This window comes from Lupinus angustifolius, unplaced genomic scaffold, assembly GCF_001865875.1.
Source record: "Lupinus angustifolius cultivar Tanjil unplaced genomic scaffold, LupAngTanjil_v1.0 Scaffold_1_604, whole genome shotgun sequence".
In the NCBI taxonomy this organism is placed as follows: domain Eukaryota; kingdom Viridiplantae; phylum Streptophyta; class Magnoliopsida; order Fabales; family Fabaceae; genus Lupinus; species Lupinus angustifolius.
The window spans coordinates 1-16,039 of NW_017715927.1; the positions used below are offsets into that span (position 1 = coordinate 1).

At 33.4% G+C, this 16,039-nt stretch overlaps 1 protein-coding gene across 3 annotated transcripts; it reads left to right on the forward strand.

Annotated features, from left to right (window-relative positions):
• Positions 1-1,946: 1,946 nt before the first annotated feature.
• On the forward strand, positions 1,947-6,862 carry LOC109336983 (5-formyltetrahydrofolate cyclo-ligase, mitochondrial-like). Of its 3 annotated transcripts, none has more exons than XM_019573839.1 (8): positions 1,947-2,197; positions 2,789-2,929; positions 3,607-3,756; positions 4,544-4,585; positions 4,666-4,711; positions 5,019-5,089; positions 5,183-5,309; positions 6,436-6,862. In XM_019573839.1, exons 1-8 carry the CDS (start codon positions 1,963-1,965, stop codon positions 6,446-6,448), a joined length of 825 nt encoding a protein of 274 aa, XP_019429384.1. In that variant the 5' UTR covers positions 1,947-1,962; the 3' UTR covers positions 6,449-6,862. The 3 variants fall into 3 exon arrangements, with proteins under 3 accessions (XP_019429384.1, XP_019429381.1, XP_019429382.1); XM_019573836.1 differs by lacking the exon at positions 6,436-6,862 and adding an exon at positions 5,804-6,417; XM_019573837.1 differs by lacking the exons at positions 4,544-4,585; positions 6,436-6,862 and adding an exon at positions 5,804-6,424.
• The last annotated feature ends 9,177 nt before the right edge of the window (positions 6,863-16,039 follow it).

A 16,039-nucleotide genomic window follows, 5' to 3' on the forward strand; every position in this document is an offset into this window, starting at 1 on the left:
CATAAACAAACAACTTTAATAAATCCAAAGTCTAAATTACAAATAGTAATCCACAAGTACTTGTCTTACTTAACAAACTCGAAACATATGACGCAAGTTCATAACTCAGTCTACAAAACATATTATGTATTTAAAACTTTAACACCAAAGAGTCAAAATTGTTTCATATTGAGGTTCCATTTCTTCACCATTTAAGTCCAAAGTTTGACTAACGTTGTCTTCAAATTGAGGTTTCTAATTGAGGTTCGTGTGAATGAAGAAAATGGGTTTCTAATTCTATGTGGTATGTGCCTATGTGGGGTTCTTTAAAATTACATGTATGAACCGGCCGGTTCAATCAAATTTCGGCTGGTTCACCGGTTTTGACACAGTTCATTGGTTTTTCTCCGGTTTACACCAGTTTTGATGCTTAGTCGGCACAATACTTGTTTCGTACCGATTATGGGACCGGTTGGACGGTTCTTCGGTCGAACCGGTTTTAATAACCGGCTAGTCCGAACCGGTTTACATATTAACACAGTTTCCTTTTTAGGTATGAAAATATATTTGTTGGATGACACTTTAGAATTACTATTTTTTACTATTAATCATTAATTAGTGCTCAATCTCCCTTAGGTAGAAAAGGAAAGTAAAAGTTTGGAACATGCGGCATGTGTAGATATAATTAATAAAATCTTCACATTACATTAAAAAATTAATATTAATTAAAACTTAGTTGTAGATGACAGTACCACAAAAAACATTTGTTCTCATACAAATTTATCTCTAATATTGATATGATGGTATTGTATTTCAATTAGTATTTTACTAATTAATCTACATATCAGTCAATATATTCTAATTTATTTTTGAGTAAATTACATTGACATCCCATGAGTTTTAGTGAAATTACATAAATCACCCCTCAATTTTCTACACCTACACAAACCCCCTAATTTTTATATTTTCATTACACGGACTACCCTGCATGAGAAATAAGTGCAATCTTTTAAACAAAAAATGTGATAAATGTAATTAAGCTAAACAAAAGATAGTATATTTGGAGACAAACCCAAATAATATATGAGTCGATACCTCTTTATTATTTTTGGTTCTTTACGATATAGTATAAGAACAATTTAAATAATATCTCTTTAAAATTGTTGATGTATTTTGTAATAAAAAATAATAAAGATACATTGATTTGTATATTATTTGGATTTTTCTCATAATATACGATGTTTTGTTTAACTTGATTGCATTTATCACGTTTTTTATTTAAAAAATTACACTTATTTCTCATGCAGGGGTAGTCAGTGTAATGAAAGTATAAAAACTATGAGAGGTTTGTGTAGGTATAAAAAAGTGAGAGGTGATTTGTATAATTTCACTAAAACTCAGGGTGTCAGTGTAATTAACTATTTATTTTTTAAATTAACTTGTTGCTTAATATGTGTCTTATTTTTTCTTTTTTTAATATATTATAAATGAAAACTTTTATAGATAAAAGAAATAAAAAACATGTTAAATAATAAGTGAATTTAAGAAGATATATTATATATTACACTATTTGTTAAAATAAGATGTGTCATTGATAGTAGAACATGTTTAGAATTATAAATAAATATAATAATTATGTGTTTGATTCTTTATTAAATTATTTTTATTAAAAATTAATTTTAAATAAAAATTGATCAATGTTTAATTGAAAATGAACTTATATGTAATATGTATACATCTGGTGTTTCATACTTTGTGCAACTCTATGTCTCAGTGGCATGTGATTGGTCAGAAAAAATATATTTAAGTTAAATTTTAATTATTAAATATTTTCTAACCACAATCATAAGGTATGATACATGACACACAAAGTATGAGATAGTAGATGTGCTTTCCTCAATAACATACTGTACAAACAACGTGACAGCAATTAACATTTTTTTATTTATCAATTACTAAAAACAATAAGAAAAAACAGAACGGATGACGATGATGATGAAACAATGGTATACAAGAGCAACAGCAACAATGGCACTTGTCACTCTGCAATTTCACCGTCCCTCTTTTTCACGCCTATCTCAGCAGCGTTTAACCATGACCAGCAATACAACCAACTATGGTGATGATCTCAATGCTATATTCAACCACAAACGTATGCTTCGAACTCAGGTAAAAAAGGTCCTCAAAGCAATCGAACCATCCCTCAGATCTCAACAAGGTATTGCTACTTGTTGCTGAACTTATTGCTGACTCGTCCATTCTTTTACAATTTATTTGGGAGTTGGTTATGGAAGAATAATAGAGGGAACAAAAAGGCTTCCGAGCCATTAAATATACTTATGAGTTGACTCTAAAAAAACTTAACTCACAAACAAATTCTTCTTAGGTTTTGAGAGTTAGAGAGAGAAAGGGAAAAGAATTTAATATTCTATACTATTTGAGAGTATGAAATTTAGATGAAAAATATAAACACATAATAATATTTTTTATTTTTCTTATAAAAATTTAATTAATAATGAGAAATAATGAACAATAATGTGTAATTATATAATTTTACCGATAGTAATTAAGTATATTTACATTTTGTCTCCAAAGAACACAAATTGGGAAACTATACAAATAAAAATAAACACAGAAAGTTTTAGAGAGTTTAAACCCTCCAAAACTTTCAAATCTGCTTAATTCAACTCCCAAACAAGTATCATTTCTTTTATCCTCAAAAATCACACTCCCAAGCATAGTCTTAGAGATTGGGATAATGTGATCCGTGGAAGAGGCTATTTAAATTTTGATATTTTATTTTGTTCAGATCATGATATTCAAAATATAATTCTGGGAGCTCCATGGTTCAAATCTAGTCTTAGATTATGTGCATACATAAGCTGCAGTGCTTTACGGGAAGTTGATACATCTAAACTATTGTCAGAAATCTTGAAAGGTCCAGCCAGTGGTATGTAATTACTTATCTTCTACGATTTACTTTGCTAGAGCAAGAAGTAGTAAAATTAAGCTTTTATTGGAAAATTAAATATTTTACGCCTTAATCTATTGAATACAACACTTCAACACTACTCTTAGTAAAAACTTACCTTCTTTGATTCCTTAACCATTATCCTAAGGGCAATAGATAGTGAAAACACTTTTTTTATAGGCAAAGTTTTTTATTGGGAGATTGTGCAACTGCCGGGGTATGAACCCAAGTGCACATTCATGTTCTGATGCTTTACCAATTGTGCCAACTCTTGGGGACAAGACGTTCTTTGAATAATGGGGGTTCTATTATTAATTAGAATTTTGAACTTATTTATCTAATACTTAGGATAAAATTGTTGAAGGAATCATGTTGGATAACTATATATATGAATATAAAGTTTGGTGATTTTTGGTACTTTTGATGTTTTCTTGTAACGTTTATCTCTGCTAGTGTGTGTCAAATTTCAAGGAAAATTTATGAGTGAACTTCTTAGCAGATATGCTTTATATACTTATTCTTTTATGCATATATAAGTGGCATTTTATGTATTTTCTTTGTCAACCACATTTAACTCTTGCCTTCAAAATAATATCTTTTAATTCTAGTGGAGTTTCTATGTATTTTCGTAGTCAAGACAAGATGAACATATGCAGGTGGAAAAAAACTTTATGTTCCACGGGTGGAGGATAAGAATAGTCACATGCGTATGCTCAACATATCGCCTATTGATGATCTTGTTGTCAACTCAATGGACATCTTAGAACCAGCTCCAGTTGATTCTGATGGAAATGCACCTGAAGATGGTACTCACTCCGCTTTTCTGTTTGTTCAAAAGCATAAAATTTGTTAATTGACTTTGCTACTGCTTGGACATGGTAGCTTTCCTAGGCATAGCCAACTTGCAAATATACTTTCAAATTTATCTTTAACAAAAATTTAAGTTTGAATCTTCCAAATAAAGTTTGAATTTGTTACAAAAATGTCTCAGTTATCAAGCATTCAGGTCATGATCATTAACAGCATGTGAAGCTAGTATTTTCAAATTTATCCTTATGCAAAAATTTGTTTAGTTTGCTTGATGTCTGTTTGGATCCAATTGCAACAGAGTATAGGACTTGGGTCCCACATCAGGAGTATGGACTTAGGTAAGGGGTTTATATGCCTTCGACTCTCTAATCTCAATGGCCTAGCTTTTGTCGCCTGTTCTCCTAAGGTTCTTATTGTTTTCACTGTTAACAGCATGTTGTTCCTACACATCTGTTTCAAGAAATGATCAGGTTGTTCACATCTTGAATCACATTGTATAGATAGTATGCATATTTAAATTAGGGTCTTTTCAGCTAAAACATGTAAATCCTCTCTTTTTTTAAGAGAAAAAGAAAAAGTAAAGCCTCACATTGTCATAACTTCTGCAAAACCACTTCGACAGGACCCATTAGAAGATATGTGCATCTATCACTGTATCTTGGCGACTTTGTGCATTTAATTTTATTTTTCTGGCTTGTGGGGTTGACATCTGTCAATATATTTTCTAAAATTTATCCTGCTTGGCCAATGTCAACAACCATCTGAAACATCTCTCCGGTGCAGTTATGCAGGCAAATGATCCAGTTGATTTGTTTCTTTTACCTGGTGAACTTTTCATTTCTTATTTCATTATTAATGTCTAAGCTTGACTATATCTAATCATTTTCTATTATTTCCCGTCCTAGGACTGGCATTTGATAGATCTGGAAGACGTTTAGGACGTGGTGGAGGGTATACTTTTTATATTTTTTTCCTTCTCTGTAAACAATATAGATCAGTTATGATGCATTGTCCCAGTTATATAGAAATTATGACTAGAATTCATAATTTAGATCTTATATTTACCAACCATTGTCAAAATTGTTCTTAGTTAGCTTAGTATATGTTTGTTAGAATATTGACAATTTCACAAACTCTTAAGCTTGAGTTTTTAACACTTAACTCCTCACATTCTGTATTAGTATTTTCCCCCAGTCCCCGCAAAAGCTACAAACATAGTCCAAGGTGTCTTAGCAGTTACCATTCTCTCCTTCCACAGTTACTATGATACCTTCCTGGAAAATTATCAAGACCTTGCAAAGACACGGAATTGGAAGCAACCCTTACTTGGTATGTATTTCTTCCTTCTAGAATTGCAAGAGTTTAGTTGAATCAAGCCTATAAACTCTATCACGATTAAGCAATTTGGCTTTAAGTTTGCAGTAGCACTGTCATATTCTGAACAAATACTGGAGGAAGGAGTAATACCAATCACTCCATCCGATGTTCCAATTGATGCACTCGTGTCTCCAGAAGGTGTGATTCCTATCAGTACTGCTGCCTTCAACAGGTATCACTGAGACTCATCCTTTTTGGCATTTCTTAACAAAGTACCCTCAGGATAATGCTTAACTAATTAAACTAGAAAGTACTAAATGACAAAGAAGAAGCATTTAATATCCTTGGAATCCAAAGAGTATATAATACTTTCTTCTTTAAGTAGTCAGGAGAAATTACTATGAATAATTGAGTAAGCCCCTAAATTGGTCAAAGAACTTGATTTGCGACCTTATCAAGGCGAATTGAAATATGCATGCATGTTGTGAAGTTGATTGAGGCACACAAGATTGTTTTTCAAAGCCTGAAGAGTTGAAAAATTACTTCATCCCTTAGTTCGAAAAAACCATGTTTGTGATCTCCTTGCTTTCCCTTGTGAAATCCTCACCAGACTCCACATCTTCATTCAAAAGATCCCATAGATCATTCACGAGTATTTTATCTGCAGCTAGGCGTGATTGGTTTACTCCTCCTTGATCCAATGGTCTTTCTAAAATGTGTGTGCAGGGTCAGTCAGGTTCTAGCTTCTTCTTCCATAGCTTCTGTTCTTCAGCCACATAATAGCAGTTCCATAGATTCTCGGCCATCTTCTCCTGTTGATGCAGTCTATCCTTTTATACCCTCATGAAGGTTCTTATAGCTCGGATTTTTCATTTTGAAACTCATTCGTCCATGAGTTAGACATACTTTTATATGTATAGGAGGGTGCCAACTCAAATATTCCAAAGCCATATTTTTTGTTATGGAATCCTGACCTCAATGTAAACTTCCATATAATCTCGCCCTTTACAAGGATTATATTATGCTGCCGCTATATTAATCATCCAAAGATTATTTTTACTAAATAAGTACTCAAAGATATAAATCGTCACAAAATTTGTCCTTTTGTTGCTCCCAGTTAGTCCCTCACACGGACAAACTTTCTGACGTTTTATATATTTGAGGGACTTAATGGTGAAAATTTTCCAGGGAAGACTAATGTGTTGGTGACACCATATTCTTTTGACGATCATTTTAGGAGTTTACTGGAAATGGAAATGATATTGTTAGTGGAGAGTTTAAATGTTTTTCGTCAATAGCACCCTTCATCTTTTGCTGTTGAATTCAGTCCATCTTTGTCTTTTTAACCACATTTCCAGAATGGATCTCTGACACTGGACTCAATGCTGAACTGGAACACTTTCAATAGTCTATCTTCAATGATGTTTTGTGGTTCCTTAAGTTTACTGCACTTAAGGTAAAGGGTTTGAATCCGGAGCTGTGTGACAAGTACAGATGACCAATTCATCAAATGATACCGGCCTTTATCTCGATCTAGTATGCTTTCTGTAGTTTTTTTCTGTTAGATGTTTGTACATTGATGTTTGAACTTAACTTTTAGAACACAATATTTGTTCAACTTCGTATATGATTTAGGCAAGAGACTTAGATGGATGGTTTTAGTGTGGAAGCTATTGTGCTTCTTTTTTTTACCTTTGGCTGTCAAATTTCTAGGTTCAAGCTTCAAATACTAATTGACTCCATTCTTAAACCTTCAAACAGATTTCTACAATTGACTCTATTCTTTAAAGAAAATGTTTTTTTTTTGTTTTAAGTATACAAGAGTTGAGGTTGAACTTCTAGATTATAAATAGCATTACCACCTCTATACAGCTAATTTTAAAAAATGAAAGCACTCTACTTCGTGCAAGTTTGTAAATTGTAAGTACTGCAAGTGTAACTGCTATATATGAATTAAAATTTGAAAGCAATGTAATGTCTCACGCATGTTTACATTAAGATTGTGGTTCTTTCTTCAATGTCTCTTCTCTACCCTTTCTTCACAATAATGTTCTTCATATTGTCCATTGAAATATCAATAAATTATAACATGACACATCTTTAAAGTCCATTTAAATGTTCTTCTCATGTCAATTGAAATATCAATAAATTATAACATGACACATCTTTAAAGTCCATTTAATCTTCATACTCTGCAATTGACATATATGAAATCTTTCATCTTCTTCGACTCTTCCTCATAATCCTTACAGCTCTTGTTCGTCTCAGAAATAACCCATAATTTTATCTGAAGCCATAATAGGAAAAGGGGATATAGAAATCAAATTCCCTTATAAATGTTTAATGTTGCTGAAGAAAATGGAAAACGCAAAAAAATCGAGGCCAGGAGGAGGAAAGGAAATGCATATGAGATATGACGAAAAGAAGTCATGTGGCTAGTTGTTTTAATGGAATGGATTCGTAAAAGCATTTGAAGAAAAATCATAATATATTTGATGGAAACAAAGATACAAAAGGGGAGGAGATTATATCCAACCAAATCAAATTATAAAAAGATAATAAAGTGTGTCTCGGTGAAGTTTTCAATTGGTGTAAAAATGATTAGTAGCACTGTGAACATCAGACATCACATTGAGAATATAGGGTAAGGAAAAGTCATTGAAAAAAGAGTCATAATATTTTAACAACTTTTTAATTTTATTTTAATTTATTTCTAGACAGGGTAAGGAAGCAACAATGAATAAAGAGTCATAATATTTTGTTAATATTTTAATTTTTTTAATTTATTTGTGATAACGTGTTTTAATGTGGTGACAACCTCTTATTGGTTAGAGAAGATAACTCATCTCCTAACATTAGAATACACTTTATTCTCTATCTCTTCCTACCCTATATCCATAAAAATGTTCTCCATGTTGTCCCAATTTTAAACCATGAATATGCTGACATGAGATGATGAACCATCATCATGCCAATTGAAATCTCAATAAATTATTACATGACTCATCTTCAAAGTCTTTATAATCTTCATACTCTGCAATTAATATATATGAAATCATTCATCTTCTTCGTCTCTTTCCCATAATCCTCACAACTCTTGTTCTTATTAGAAATAGTCCATCATTTTTTCTGAAGCCAAAATGGGCAAAAGAGGATATAGAAATCAAATTCCATTCTCAATATTCAATGTTACTGAAGAAATATATATTTGTCTTCTATGCTTCAAAATATATATTTCTTATGAATACATCCTATTCCTTTTATGACTCATGTTCGTGTGTGAAAATGTATATGTGATTGAGTAAAAATTGCTTAATAAATGTTAGAAATATTTGCATGCTTTTAAAACAAAACAAAAAACCCTCTTGATTCTGCATATCTGATGTCTGTTAATCGATTAACTATCCTACTTAATCGATTAAAATGAGTTCCAGTAGCAAACATTTCAATTTTCATTAAATTTAATCGATTAAAACTTATTTTAATCAATTACCTGAGCTCATTTTTCTAAACCTGGAATTTTTACACTGCTTAATCAATTAAATGCAGCACTTAATCGATTAACGGCAGTAGATATATTAGAATCAGAAACGTTTTTTGCCATTTTTCAAATCCTCTCTTCCTCATATTCTCTGAAAATCTCAAATGCAAGCAGCAAATTTAGAATCTTAGCTTAATAGAAGCATTAAACCTCACCTCTACCCCATTTGTGCTCTTCAATTCATCTCTATTTCCCAAGAAATCCCATTCCTATTTCCTAAACCCTAAGCTCTAGGTTCCCTCCCTTATCCTCCTTCATCCTCCATTACTCACGGTTTTTAATCATCAATGGAAAGAGGACGTTCGAAGAGGTACAAGACAACTGCTCAACGCACTCGTAGACCTCCCATTGCTTCATCTTCAAATCCGAATGTGAGGCACGATCGTGGAGATCCCTACTACTCTCTCATTCTTCAAGAGACTCGGTTGTCCAAATTTTTGGGAAGGAAACCCACTTACACAAGGTATGTTGATCTTACCTGGATGGCGGAACAGAACTTTGAATTTCTGCAAGATACGCAGGCTCAGGGTGCTGTAATGTTTTTGGAATTAACGGGTAATCTGTACCCATATTTGATTAGGGAATTTTATGCTAATTTCCGTTATAAGGATGGTAGATATTGGGCTATGATTTCGGGAAATTTGTTTCAAATGGATAGTAGCATTTTTATGAATGTGGGTGGCTTATCCACTATTGGTGTTAGCCTAGGTGATTGTGAATGGCTTGCTGATTTCGATGCTGTTGAGGTATATAAATCATGTTTGAGAGGGCCTCATTGGTATGTCTAGGGAGAATTGACTAAAGTTGGTTCTTTATCAGTAGAGAATAGATTGCTTCACTATTTGATTGCGTACATCTTGATTCATAGGAACACTAACCATGCACAACCTATTGTTAATGATATGAAATTTATGTATGATGTGAAGGAGAACATAATGGTTAATTGGCCTGAAGAAATTCTGAAAGTCATGTATAATGTCTCTACATCACAATCCAAATTGATGCCTTATAGTATCTTCATATCGAGAATTATTGACTATCTGTATATTGACGTATCTGACCCCATCGTCACAAAGACTTCTGACAAAGATCACCTTGTTGGTGAAAACCTTATCCACAAGATGGGTATCTACAAGTATGGAAGTACTTGGCAATACCAGGAATATATTACTATGGTGGATTTGGAGCTATCTGATGATGAGGATCAGGCTGGGACAAATCAGCCTAATGTAAAGACTCAGGGGGAGCCATCTGGAATTGCGCAACAAGAATCGTTCTTTGGATTAGCTCAATTAGATGCCATGGAGCAAAGGCTGAACAATAGGATGGACTTACATTATCTCTTTGAAGGAATCCTACCATACTAATTTGGAACAATTTGAGGAGCGTCAGGTTGCTTACATCGATAATCACTATCAGGCTATGAGGAGCTTTGTCCAGAAGACTGCTGAGGCACAGAATGCGAGATTTTGTACAGAGTTTGAGAAGCTGAGATTACTCATCCAGGGTGATAGTAGCTTGACCGTACCTGACAACAAAGATCTTCCTCCGCATCCTTAGATTAGAAGGCCTTAGATCTTAGATTGCCCTAGGTTTAGTCCTTCTATATGGCTAATTTGTAGGATTTATGCTGCCTTGTAATTTCGAGACATATTTTTCTCTTTGCTTTCTAGATTGTAACTCTTATTATCTACTATTGTTGTAACTTTATAACTTGCTATGCATGTCGTTTTGAACTTAAATCGTTTCTATTATGGTTTCATTTTACTTATATATGTCAAATATAGCATGATTGCATGTTTAATGGATCCTGACCATGTTTGGTTATATGTATATCTTATGTTTGATTGAGCCTACTGTTTCAATGCTATAATGTAAATGCTTCTTCAATGTTATAATGTCAATGCTTGATCATTCCATGCTTGATTGGTTGATGTATAACCCTCCATGCCATTAAATCTGTCATATTGCTGTATTTTGTTGGTTTAATCGATTAACCTGTTGTCTTAATCGATTAAATGCTGATACGTTTGTGCACTTGTTCAATTCCTTCATCAACTGGTTAATTAATTACATTCCCAATACTAATTGATTAATTACAGTTTGAGTTCACTTCATATCTCTTCTTACTTTTGAGTAAAACTTCATTTAGTTTATCTTTTTGATAATCTAAAAAGGGGGAGAAAAGTTGTTTTAAATGTGTGCATGTTGTAAAATAATATCAAGCTTCTGTTGTCTAGCTATGCGCGTTTAACTTTGAAATCAACAACCATGCATTCTGTGATAATCTTCAAGCTTTGCATCAAAAAAAAAAATTGGTGTTGAGTTTGTCATCATCAAAAAGGGGGAGATTAAAAGTGCAATGTGTCAAGAGTGCACTTATGCTTGCCTATGTTTTGATGAAGACAAAGGACTTAGTGAAAGCTTAAAGACAACTCAACAAATCAACATGCCAAAGATTCAAGAGCTTCATGTCTAGACTAGAGTCTTAGATGTGTCTTAGCTATTGAGTCTAGGTTAGGTAAACCTAGATGCAAATCTCGCAAAGTCTAAAAACTATCATATCATTACATGAGACATGCCATCTAGTTTATCATATGTTCACGCATTAATCATACATGTTATTTGTGTATTTTAGGCATAACATAAAGGTAAAACATGTAAAGTTGATAAGCATAACATATAAGTAGTTTACCAATTAACATCTTAACTAAAAATACCCTAGTTAATCGATTAAGTAAAGCTTTAATTGATTAATGTGAAAATAGTTTTAACAGGTTCAACAGAAAACTGAAAAACAGATTTCAGTTATTCTCTAACAGCCCGTTAATCGATTAACAGGTAATTTAATCGATGAACTGGGTGAAAACCAGCATTTCTATATAAACTGTTTTTTTAACAGATTTCACATATGATTTGATACATTCATATTAGAATTGATAGGTTACGTATTTTCATGTTCATGTATGTGATATAGGAAGAGGGAATTGCATGTGAGATTAGAGTGAGATAGTATTATGCTTAAGATTAACATGTCATCCATTGCATATTATCAAATGTGTTCTTCATCATATCTTGTTCTTGCATGATTGTTTCACTACTGTTTAGAGATCTATTAAAGGGAAAAATCACATGTTCTTCATGATTTTCATCTTATACATATTCATAGTAATTGTGAGATTTGTATAGGGTTTATAGCTTGTTCTTTCTTGTAATATTTGATTCTTGTTATATTTGAGCCATTTTAGTGCTTCACATTACTTTGATTCTTTGTATTGTTTGTGTAACAAGGGAAGTCATCTCTTGGTGTCGTACCACCAAATAGATCAGAGAGTCTTCACCAAAACTTGGAGGTCTTGAGTTTAGAGCATACTCTTGGTTGGGGCTGGATCGTAGAAAAGGTTTTCCTAGGCGATTGGGTAAGGTCAAACCAAGGTATAGGTTTTGGGAACTCAAGAAGGTCTTGTAATTGGAAGTGTGTTTGTAAGGCACATTGGTTTCAATTTTAGTGAAGAAAAATCTCCCGGATCAGAGGGGAGGACTGGATGTAGTTTTGCAGTGGACCGCAAAACGAACCAGTATAAAAACCTTGTTGCATGCTATTTCTTTCCCTTATCTCTTTGCTATTTTTAGTATATTTTAATTTCCTATTGAAGCTGATATTTCGAATATAGCATTACTGCCAAATAAAGATCATTTGTGTTCAAATATATCTGCTAAATAAATTCTGTAATTGGCTATGTAATTGAGCCATACAACAACTACAATTTCTGTGCGACTTAACCAATTAAGTCATATCATTAATCGATTAACTGGGAAAGTTTCCAAAATAAGGCTTTGGTGCAAATAACGGTAAGTGGGAACCACGACACCTATTCAACCCCCCTTCTAGGTGTATTATGTCACTGATACCTAACACCAAGTTGTTGGGTGCACACCACTAAGCGCCTAGGTGGCACTACTGAGGTGCCTACTTGAGTAGCTCTGACCGTGCTGGTGGTGATGTCGCCTGGTGCTTACTGACCTGGTCAGGTGTGCGGTTCCACGATGGGCGGTCCAGGTGCTCCGCTAAGCTGTCTGCTTGAGCAGGTTAGCTTGTGTCAGGCTTGTGTTCTGACTGTGTCAAGTTGGTTCTGATCATGTAAATTTGGTCTGACCGTGCCAGGTTGGTGTCCAGGTCATAATAGGCGTGAGTTTGGTCCAAGCTAAGCTGCTTAGTGAGCAGCTTCATGTTGACTCCACATAGGCCAAATTTTGATGAGTCAAGCTTATCTGTTGAGCATTTTGGCCTATTTTGAGCACTTTGTATGCCTTTGATAAATTCTTCTCTTTTCTACCTATATCCTACAAAGTACAGTACAAAAGAAATATATAAAGCATATAGACAAGATTGTGATATTTTATCCCAAAAGTGTTGATTTAAGTGCCATGAAAAGTGTATGAAAATTATGTATTTTTGGCACTTATCATGGTTTTCCACTAGGAAAAAGTTCAAGATTCTTTTTTTGTAGCCTCCAATCTTCATCAGTAAATATGCAGTCAAACACATATAGCCTAAATTTTGGTTTGAAGTCCAACAATCTGTTGTCATACAAAGACGACTGCATGACTTTGCAAATCAAGCCTTTAATTTTTTTCTTTTCTTCTAAAAAGAGTTGATTTGACGAAACCCACGTCCTTCTACAACCTTGAATGGCATTTCATCACAAATAATAAATTCATTCACAACCCTACTACATTCTTCTAAGTTATAGCCCATAGAACTGGTTCCATCTAAAACATACTCTCTACATTTTTGACATAAAACCATGAAGTGTTCCATGCTTATCCACTTTATAAAATATCCATTAGTGTTTTGTGTCAAATGTTTGCGCATAGAATTTGTACCATGTCTGTTTGGTTCACAAAAATATGTCCTACGACAATGGTTACATTTGGCGTTGTGTTGGCGGTTAGTCTTTGTAAAAGGAAGCTTAGTGAAATGATCCCAAACAAATGATTTCATTTTTATCCCACTAATAAGTGCCAAAAATGCCTAAATTTTATACACTTTTTATGGCACTTATCCTTAGAAATTTGAGAAAACCAACTTAATTCAACACTTTTTGGATAAAATATCACAATCTTGTATATATGCTTTGTGTATTTCTTTTCTACTTTATTTTTTTGGATTTAGGTAGAAAATATATGGAATATTCAAGTGCAAGCAAAGTTCTCAAAATAGGCCAAAATGATCCATACATGATATGCTTAAGCTTAGCATGACAAGTTGTGTGCTTAGCCTTAAGCATGACTCAACAAGTTGGCTTATGTGGAAAGCATGAAGTCAACATGAAGCTGCTCACTAAGCAGCTTAGCTTGGACCAAATGCACACCTAGCGTGACTTGGACACCAACTTGGCATGGTCAGACTCAACTAGGCACGGTCAAAACACGAGCCACCACACGCATGACACACGTTAAGTGCTCATTGAGCCGCTTAGCATGGCACCTGGAGTGCCCAACGTGGAGCCAAGCACTAAGCCACATCAACATTAGTCACGGTCAAGCTGCTCAAGCAGGCAGCTCAGCGGTGCCATATAGGAGCTTGGTGGTATGCACTCAGCAAGTTGGCCAAAGTTTACTTAACACCCAGGAATGCGTACTTCATGCATGACCTCACCCATGTAGGTGACTAAGCTGCTTGGCAAAGTGACCAAACCCATGCTTAATGTTTGGTCAGCAGCTAAGCGGTGGAAGAGAGCAGCTTAGTGGTGGAAGAGAGCAGCTTAGCGGGGTCCTGGAACTCCTATAAATAGAAGTTACTTCAAGGCTTGAAAAAATTCATCACATCATCAAATTCATTCATATACACATTCACTCTTCGACATCCGAATTTCTCTCTTCTTCTACACTTTCTTCTTTGTAATTTCTTGGAGGATTTCTACTCCAAAGTAGCTTAGGTAATTTTATTTGTAATTTCTCTTTAATTCAAGAGGAGAATGAGTAATCAAATAAGATGAAAAAATTCATTTTGCAATCTCATTTGTGCATGGTAAAGTTTCTTAAATCCTTGACTTAAGATGGTTAATGCTCCTAAATTTTAGTTGCTTTTTGGCTCACTAATATTTCTTGTAACTTCTTGTTTCATTATGTTTAAGTTAATACTCTGGCAATTTCAATTCTTTAGAAAATGCTTAATGCAGTCTTAACTTGACCACCTAAAACTTGATTTCAAGATCCAAAATGCTTCTTTTTAAAGTCTTGATAAATGGACTAAAAAGTAGGAATACACCTTAGTTCATTTGCCAAATCAAAGCATCCATTTTAAGCAACTTGTAATCAAGGCTAATCAATGTTTACAGAGCCTGAAATAAGTCGTGACAACTTATTTCATCGAGTAACAGTTTTCTATTGATTAATATATTTTGCAAGGTTTGAAAATCACCTTTTCTCGTCGGGGGACTGTGAGAAGTTTTATGAACTAATGTTTTGGAATAACCAAAGTATAACACATAATTCTTATAAACATTTTTCATAGAAACATGTTAAGAAATATTTCTACAATTCAAACTAAATTTTCTCCTCAAAGAATTTGTGCATATTAGTTGTTTATGTTTACTTGTTAAAATGTTAAAATTTCATAAACAAACCCAAACCAAAAATATGTTCAATCTTTATTAGTAATATAACATGTTGATAATAATGTTCTATTAGGCAAGTCATTGTGGTTCGACATAACCCTATACTATACTACAATTGAATCTTGAAAGAGATACAAACGTAAAATAGTAAAGTATGTAAGACTGAGATGAAAACTAAGAGGGATGTGAATTAGTTGTTTAAAACTATGACTGATTTTTCTGCATAATTCAAGAGTTAATAGCAGCGGCAAAATATATGCAAAAATAATCAAGTAAATGTAAGGAGATAAAGGAGAACCAAGAGATTTCTTCACTAGATATTAAGAGTAGCAATTACAATTTCTCACCCCGAGATTACCTTATACCTTACTCACTCTCTAATACATATATCACTCATTGGAAAACACCCTTTCTAAATGACTCTATCCCCTTTATTATCACACCCTTGTGAAAGAAAGTAATTCAATACTTTGAATGAAGAAAACATTTAACTATGGCAATGGATTGCCTTTACAAGATTTTGAAGTTAAACTCTTTCAATCCAATAACTCTTTTTATACTTTAGTACTAATGCTCAGAAGGTTTGAATAACTTGCAATAACACTTAGGCAACTTTGCAAAACAAGTTCTGAAAGTTATGAACAAGTTGTACCAAGTGTAGAACACGTATTTCAGAAAATTATAGATTTGAATGAATGAATTATATCTAAGTTGTGTATTGATTGTGTAATTGAGTTATATCTTTTTTTTTTGTGTTCTTATGAAATGAGTTTCAATGCCTTTATATAGACTTTCCAA

Excerpts from the sequence above, each read along its gene's own strand:
- LOC109336983 (XM_019573836.1), top strand. The coding sequence starts at position 1,963 with ATGACGATGATGATGAAACAATGGTATACAAGAGCAACAGCAACAATG. Across the intron at positions 2,198-2,788 it reads ATCCCTCAGATCTCAACAAG|ATCATGATATTCAAAATATA; the intron begins GTATTGCTACTT and ends TATTTTGTTCAG. Across the intron at positions 5,310-5,803 it reads AGTACTGCTGCCTTCAACAG|GGTCAGTCAGGTTCTAGCTT; the intron begins GTATCACTGAGA and ends ATGTGTGTGCAG.